This window comes from Rhinolophus hipposideros (genome assembly GCF_964194185.1).
Source record: "Rhinolophus hipposideros genome assembly, chromosome: 16".
In the NCBI taxonomy this organism is placed as follows: domain Eukaryota; kingdom Metazoa; phylum Chordata; class Mammalia; order Chiroptera; family Rhinolophidae; genus Rhinolophus; species Rhinolophus hipposideros.
The window spans coordinates 45,723,952-45,732,834 of NC_138062.1; the positions used below are offsets into that span (position 1 = coordinate 45,723,952).

General features: G+C 41.3%; 1 protein-coding gene across 1 annotated transcript; it reads right to left on the bottom strand.

The window, feature by feature from the left end:
• Positions 1–7,280: 7,280 nt before the first annotated feature.
• On the bottom strand, positions 7,281–8,663 carry LOC308509405 (tripartite motif-containing protein 75-like; the record flags this gene model as incomplete). The annotated part of the gene is made up of 1 exon (XM_081077384.1): positions 7,281–8,663. The coding sequence occupies one exon, from the start codon at positions 8,661–8,663 to the stop codon at positions 7,281–7,283; it is 1,383 nt and encodes a 460-aa protein (XP_080933510.1).
• Positions 8,664–8,883: the final 220 nt, after the last annotated feature.

Sequence of the window (8,883 nt, forward strand, 5' to 3'; positions counted from 1 at the left end):
TGGGCCGTGAAGGGAAGACTGGACTGGGGTGGGTTGTTTTCAGGAGTTTGGGTTCTGCAGGATCTCTCCGCTGAGAAGCAGATGCACCCTCAGATCTCACTGTACTTCCTGTCCTAAATTCTCTTCGTCAATTATGGGCAGCCCTTGATGTCCTATAACGTCCTTAGCTACAGAGGTATGTGCCCAGAGCACCACTGCCCACCTGCAGCCGATCAGAGTCATTGGAGAACTAGCTGCGCTTGGCAACTCAGAGGATATTACCGTCAGCCAACCTCAGCAAATCTCCTGGTCAGAAAGCAGTCACACCTCTTAGGTTTCTATTGGTTCCTGGGGATGAGAAAATATAATTCCATGTAATAAAGTCTACTTAGTATTTATCTGGTCACCCTGCTCACTGCCACCTTTGAGGCAACCATGGATTACTTTCCCCAGCCCTATAGTCCACCTACACTCACATCAACTACACTGGGGAAAATGTGATGACGTTTGGTACCAAATCCTCTGTCCCTGAGTCAGGTTTCAGCCTTAGTCACATACTCTTTAGCGGACCTGGGGAAAGTACTTAACATTAAGAGAATCAGGCTAGTAAGCGTAAAACCCCCAACTTGAATCATTTCAAATTTTTGTAAAACCTCATAAAACGATTTGGCACTTTTTGGCTTAAAACGTTTTTTGGGGGGGCTTAAAACCGTTATATCTGATAGCAATGAATTCATACTATGAGGTCTGACAATTAAGTTCGCGAACTCATCCTAGAAAAAGCGCTACATACCTCATTGCTGAATATTACTATGGTCACCTTCGAAGTACTCCCCTTGGGAAGCTATGCACCGATGACAGTGCCTAGTCCACCCCTCAAAGCAGTTTTGGAACTTTTTCTGGAATGGCCATCAGAGCTGTCATCGTATTACCCTTGATGTCCTGTATGTCATCAAAATGTCTTCCTTTCAATATTTCCTTTATCTTTGGGTAAAGAAAAATGTCATTAGGGGCCAGGTCAGGTGAGTAGGGTGTTCCAATACAGTTATTTGTTTACTGGCTAAAACCTCCCTCACAGACAGTGCCATGTGAGCTGGTGCATTGTCGTGATGCAAGAGCCATGAATTGTTAGCAAAAAGTTCAGGTTGTTTTCGTCTTAACTTTTTCACACAGCCTTTTTAGCACTTCCAAATAGCAAACTTGGTTAACAAAGTTAACCAAAGTTAACAAAGTTAACAAAGTGTAACCAGTTGGTACAAATTCATAATGAATAATCCCTCTGATATCAAAAAAAGGTTAGCAACACGTTTTCAACTCTTGATTTGGACTGTGGAGAAATGGCTGACTTCCATTGTGCACTTTGACTCTTAGTTTCAGGGTTGTATTGGAACACCCATATTTCATCACCAGTGATAACATGGCCCATGGCATAACATTGTCCTGCCTCTCCAAAAGGTCTTGGCAAACTTCGACTCTCCTGCTTTTGTTCATCAATGAGCTCTTTCAGGACCATTTTTTCACACACCTTTCTCATGCCAAGATTTTTAGTTATGATTTTCCTAACGGTTTCTTTATCGATGTTTACTTTGTCCGCTATGCACAGTTAGCCAATGATTTTGATGCACAATTTGATGAATTTTTGCAATGTTTTTTGTTAGTTCTGCTTGTTACTGGCCACCCTGACTTCTCTTTATCAGTGAAGTGTTCACCCCCCTCAGAAAAACGTTTAACCCATTTGTATACTGCCGTTTTCTTCATGGCATTAGCCCCATAAACTTGGACTAACATATCCCTGATTTCACTTCCACTCATGCCAAGTTTATCAAGAATTTTTTTGTGTGTGGAACCAACAAGATAATCTTTTTTATTTTGTATTTTAACAAGAAATTTAATGTTTGTTCATTGCTCTAATTCAAGCTCAGACATTCTCGTGATGGCACACAAAAGCACGCAAGAATAATGAATGCCACTCAGCAAGACACAAACACAACTGTGAGACACTGATATACCAAGGTTATGAAAGCTTACTGAGCTCTTTGTACAGGGCTGCCAATGTAAGCGCACGGTGGCAAGTTCGCAAACTTAATTGTCATATATCAAAATTTACTTCTTTTTCATCTATTCATCTCAAATGCAGGATATAGTGTACTGTGTACCTAAGAGGATGGGATTAGGACCAGATTAGATTTACTCTGAAAACTGCAAGTAGGAAACCTGTGATTATTACATGATGTACAGAATACAATTCAACATCAGAAATTCAATGTGAGAAAAAGCTGGAAAGCACACACACACACTAGTGTTTGAAGTTGGCAAGCTACCAACTAGTGAAGATTTCTGAGAAGAGATTTGCATTTTCCCTTACAGTCACTGTAAAGGCCATGAGGCTGAGAAGGTGACCTCCATGTTGGGTCACCTTGCTTAACCAGTGTCAGGTAACAGTAAAGGCAATATCATGAATTTTCATTCAACTTGCATATTGCAAAATAACACATTTTGGAGACCTCAATTCCCCATTACTGTAACCTCTATGTGACGCCCACTATGATTGTATCTCCAATTATCTCCTCAGTCCCTGGTTAAAGCTGTTGAATGACTAAAATCTTGGCCAAGTTTCTGGGTTCCCTTAGGAACTGAGTGACTTTGAGACTACTACTTAGACTCTCTGAGCGTTTGTCTGCAGGCAGTTAAAGATCAAGTTAATTCAGGGTCTGAGTACCAGAGATACTGGCCCCACAACAACGCTAATTGCTCCACTCTGCCTATACACAAACCAACCCTCACTGAGACCTCCTGAAAGGGATTCCACATGTGGCTTCTGACCAGCAACTCTGAGCGCTTTGTCACAGATATTAGGTAGTCACCTTTAGGGCAGGTTGGGATCTCCGTATCTGTATATTTAGCAAGCATTTAGATAACTTAGGACAAGGCTCATGGAGGGATCTGGAACACAATAAAAGCATGTGCCTTAAAATAACCCGATTCCAAGTGAGTCTGCAAAAAAGCAGTCGCTCAGGAAGCCAGGGCTCTTAACCCGGTCCCGCCTCCCGCACCTACCTGTATCTACCTGTCTCCCAGCTCACCTGGAATCCGCAGCTATGGGATAGTCTGTGAGAGGGATGTTTGAGGACACTCGTCTCCGCTTTCTCACACACAGATATTCCCGTTTCTGACCCCTGAATGGTCAGATCTGGGTATCTATATTTTCAGTGAGTATTTAGGTAACTTAGGACATGGCTCCGAGAGGGACCAGGAAGCCATACAAGTTTTAAAAATCGAATGTTTTAAAATAAGCCAAACCCGACTTTGGATTCCATTTTAAGCTGTGAAGTGTCCGCTGGAAAGAGAGCAGGCGCTCAGGACGTATTACCTCGCTCCCGCCTCCCGCACCCACATACTCCCACCTTGGCTCACCTGGAACAGAGGGCTCTGGGCAGTGGTAGGATCCGAAGTGTACGGCCTGCGATGTGACCCTGGTATATATACACCCCTAGGTGGGTGCAGCTATTAGAACCCCGCCCACCAAAGCCAGGTAACTCCTCCCTCGCGGAGAAAGGGATTGGTTCAGAGTTGCTAGTTGGTGGGGATAGATGTCCTGTTTTTCAATCAGGCCAAGAAGGACTGACGCTGCTGATATGCATGATCTAATTTGCATCATTGTAAATCTCCCTTGATCCACTCAACACTCTTTAATCCCATCTTTGCCTATGAAGAAACTGAAATCTAAAAGGCTAAGTGAGGCCTGTTTCTTTTCTCACCCAGGAAAATGAAACTCTGGAGCCCACCAGTTTCAACCTCGCTTCACAGCATGCAATCTCAGCACTTTGCAGTCCTGCCCTCGCTCCACACTCAGGACATCCCTCTGCCACAGGACTTTTGCTCAGGCGGCTTTGGTCCATGACAGCTGTGTCGCATACACATTGCTTACTCCATTGATTGGCACTCTTACTTCAGATCACAGCCTAATTGTTACTTTTCTTGAGAAACATTCTCCGAGCTCTAAAATTCTGCATCACAATTTATTTTTGGCAAATTACTTCTTGGGTAAATTGGTATTCATATTGATTGCTAAAAATTTACCCACATTCTTTTTTTAAAATTTACTTTCAATTATAGTTGACATCACTCACATGTTTTAAAAATTCAAATATAATCAAATATATGGTGATGGAAGGAGAACTGACTCTGGGTGGTGAACACACAATGGGATTTATAGATGACGTAATACAGAATTGTACACCTGAAATCTATGTAAACTTACTAACAATTGTCACCCCAATACATTTAATAAAAAAAATAAATAAAAAAAATTCAAATATGTATTATATGCTACCAATCTATACATAAATGAGTCCTACAAAGCAAAAAACAAGTACAGAAACACCGTTGAGTCTTGTCAAACTCACAGCTAACAACAGTCTTAAGGAAAGAGATATGTTAATAATTAAAGAGTAGAGTGTCTATTTAGCTCAGTTTGTTAGAGTGTGGTGCTCTTAACAACAAGGTTGCCGGTTCAATCCCCACATGGGCCAGTGTGAGCGGCAACCTCCACAAGATTGAAACAACTACTTGACTTGATGGGTCCTGGAAAAACACACTTAAAATAAATAAAAAGTTTTAAAAAAAAGTAATTGTGGAAAACAATGATTAATAATAATAATGATGATGACTGAATAATATTCCAGTGATTTTCCTGCCAGATGACTAATGAGATTACTGGGAAACCATTTCAATGGAGTCATAAGCTCAGGTGTCAAACTGCTGTTGGTTAAAGTGTGAAGAGGAGAAAAAGATATAAATTCTTCAAATCTCCTATTCTAGAAAATTCAAAGTAGGTCACTTGACTCTTTAAGTCATTTCCATCAGGATTCTGTTTTTTCCCACAATGTATTTCTTTCTTTTTTTTTTTTTTAAAAAAAACTTTTATTTATTTAAGTGTGTTTTTTCAGGACCCGTCAGATGCTTCAAGTCAGGTAGTTGTTTCGATCTGGTTATGGAGGGCACAGCTCACAGTGGCCCATGTGGGGATAGAACTGACAACCTTGTTCAGAGCACCGCACTCTAATCAACTGAACTAACCGGCCACCCCCCTCTGCGATGTATTTCTAACCCTTACTCCAGACCATGGGATTTGCCAGCCCAATAGGGAGTTCATGACAAATAAGATAAATTAGCCCAGAAAAAAACATATTGTCCAAAGGAGAATGTTGGTAGAAACATGAACATGTAAGGTCCTTTGCTGACAGCTCAGATGGAAATGAGGAACATGTCATATGAGACTGGAGAAAAGCTGATTCTTGTTATATAGTGACAGAAAACATAGCTGAATTGTGTACTATCATTGTGTGGAAAGCAGAACTTTTAAGTAAAGAACTTGGATCTTTAGTTGAGGAGAATAATCCTCTGTGGATGGAGACTCCACCCTCTGGGTCCATATAGTTTCTGCTGTAAGAATTACGCACTGTTTATATGGCATGGTCAACTGAAGTTTGAACCAGCGAGGGACTTGGTTATTCAAGTAACCATGGCAAAGAATGGTGTGTATATTGGAACTATGCAAAGTGTGAATTGCCTGTGTGTGTGTGTGTGTGTGTGTGTGTGTGTGTGTCTGTTTCCAGTCTAAACATACCTCAACCCCAGTGCTGGCCTTTATAATGTCTCTCCAGTCATTTATGTAGCTCTTAGGTTACTTACCCACAAAAGCCGTTATCCACTGAGTTTTTCTCTTTCATTCAATTGTGTTAAGACATTTAGTCTCAATGATTCAATGAATCACCACAATTTCAAAATAATGTGTTATATTTCTGCCAAATGCAGAATGTTTTAAGGCTTATAAAGAAATATCTCCTTTACTGGAAGAAGTTATTGAACAGCTACTATAGGATGAAGCCAAACTATTGTAAATCTCAGTGTTCATTTACTTACAAGTTTTAAGTGGAGAGTTTTAATTCTAGCACTCAACATTAGTGCAAATTGCATTAATGTCTAATTGGATTCAGGAATCATGGCAAACAGTTTAGGTTTTCATCTCATATTACATGTGTTCTTTCCTACCCCTTGCATATAAATGGGGCCTTGCAGTTAGTATTAGAAAATGGAAGAAGAGAAAATTGTGTGTCACTTCCTGGTATTGGCCTTCAAATCTCAGTATGCCCTTTTAATGCTCCCTTTTTTTTCTAGTTGAAGTGATTCTGTGCTGTGACAACCTAAAACTGAGGGAGTCCTGGGTGGGTAATGAGTATTGACCTACTGATCCACATGGCACTTTAGAAGATTAAGTACTAGGTTTTGTCTTGCTAAGCAACTGAGATTGCCACAATGGCTACTCTGATCAATGCTGGGGTCTCTCATACTTCAATGAAAGGGGTTCTCAAACGCTCTGCTGAGAATCTTTTCATGTTATGGATACAGACAAATATGACAGATATGTGCAAAGTAAAACTTTTTTATTTCCCCAAAATATACATACAGGCTTCCAAACAGAAGCATGTCCTAAAATGTCAGCAGTTTCATATAATGTTAAACACGAGGACGTTTTGAAGTTGTATATGAAAATGATTTTATAAAATATGAGACAGAAGCAAAACAATTAGAATTCTTAAAATTTTATATGAAAAAATAAAGAAAATAGAATGTGATCTTTATTGAAACTTCTGACTGGTTAGTGAAATCAATGTCACATTCTTTTTTTTCTTAATTTATTAGTTTCAGGTGTACAAGACAAGGTAATACTTAGACGTTCATCATTTATATCCCTCACACTGTGGATCCCCCTCCCCCCATCCACTATCCCTCCAACCTCGCACCGAGAATGTCACATTCTTGGTAGAACTCAGCAAATGCAGCACAAGCAGCACACCTGAAAAGTGCATCCTTGCCTGGGGCATCAGAGCCAGTTACTAGCCATAGTCAGAGGAACCCACTGGTCCTCCACCTTGGATAATCCTGGTCACAGTGCCAATGGTGGGAACCAGGTTGCATAACCAGAGTGGAACCCAAAAGGACAGAGACCTCAGGGGAAAAGTACTAGCTTGGGGTTACTGGGTGATGTTAGTGGAAGGGTTCTGGCACTATTAGGATCTTGCTTGGTTGGAATTTTCCACGTGGGCCAGAGGGTGGAACACGCAGTTTTTCTCATCAGCTTTCCCCAATGTGAGGAAAAGGGGATGAGAGAAGGGTGAGTCCTAAAAGCTTTCAGTAGTCAAACATCAAAACTGGAACCAGAATCTTTATTACAAGTATTCCTTCCAATAACAAGGGAAGAAAATAACCACATACAAAATTGTCCTATAAGTAGTTCATCATTTGTCTCTGAGGATACAGATTGTAAGAGATTTTGAAGATGATCCAATAGAGAAACAAGGCATTAGTTTTTCTGTAAATGTATCAGTGAATCTATACAAATATGACCTGTTCTTTAAATTATAAAATGAAATCTCTCCCAACTCATAGTCCAGAAAAACGCCAATCTGCATGACTTGGCCTGTAAGGCATGTACCGCATATAGTAGTGGAAAGCTGGTCTTGCCAGCAGCCATTGCTTAGGGATGGTGACATAAGGCGATTTCTGAAGAAAGATTCTTTACAGACGCCTAAGGACCATTCACCTGTGCCTCTTATTTCTACATGCCAAAAATGCCTACCAGCATCAAATCCCTCATAACTCAAGACTCCTGGGTAAGAAGTAAATGCCTGGGGATTCTGAAGATAGTTTCGGGTCATTGTACTAAACATCACACGTTTTCTATCTCTTGAGACAATGAGATGTGCATGGGCAGTTTCTGGATCTAATGTCAAATCTACCTGAAATGTGCTGATCATTTTATGCAGGCCAAAATAATGTGGGGGGAGAGTGCAACTCTCTTTCTTTAATTCATACGAAAAGACTGCTGGGGTCTCTCTGTGTTCATACCTGTTGTGGATATTTTCAATATTTGTGAGTAAATCTAGGTCTGTCTGCAAATACTTCTCTGTTATTTCACTTAAGAGATTGTTTAGCATGGACATATGGTTTGAAATTTGTCTCCTATTTTCAGTTAGTTTTTCTTCAAAATCCTTCTCTTCCATAAATAGGCAGGCATTAATTGTACCTTGCCCTGTTTCCAAGGAATACTTGAGTTCTTTACACTCATAGTGTAATTCTCTTTTCCAATTTTCCATCTCCCTCCTCACTTCAAAAGTTTTTGAAGCTTCGTTTTCATATCTCATCTCAGCGTCCTCAGCCTGCTCCCTCAGGGGCTCAATGAAGCTTTTGAGCCTCCTCCTCTGACTAGCTGCGGCTTCCTTAATGGGCACCAGGCGGTGAGCCTGGTGGTCTGAGGAGACCCCGCACTGGGGACACAGGAGCTCCAGGTCCTTCTCACAGAAAAGAGCCAGAACTTCATTGTGCTTCTTACACAGAGGTTTCTCTTCTTGCCTGTTTCTCTTTCTCGTTGGGGTGGGAAGCTGCTTAACAATATCAATCATGTGACCTAATTGGATGTTCCTCTTGAAGTTCCTGTCAGAGCAGTGGTGAAGGCAGATGGGACAGGGAAAGATGTCCTGTAGGTCTTCCCAGCGCTGCTGGATACAGGAGTGACAGAAGTTGTGCCCGCACTCAATGGTCATTGGGTCTCTCAGGTAATCCAGGCAGATGGGACATCTGGCCTCTGCTTGGAGCTTGGCCAAGGACACTGCAAAGGCCATTGTGTAGTGAAAGTTTCTGTCTGAGGAGACTCTCTTCAGTCAGTCAGTGTGATCCTTCAGGAGCTAACAAAAGTGAGAAGCTGATGTCTCCTCAGTCCTCGCTCTCCTCTGTGGAATGCAATAGGAGCTCCCAAGTCAAGTCCCAGCCACCAGCTGATTTCCAGTCTTCTAATCACCCCCTCCTTCTATATTTAAATGGCACATTCACCCGAGTGAAGGT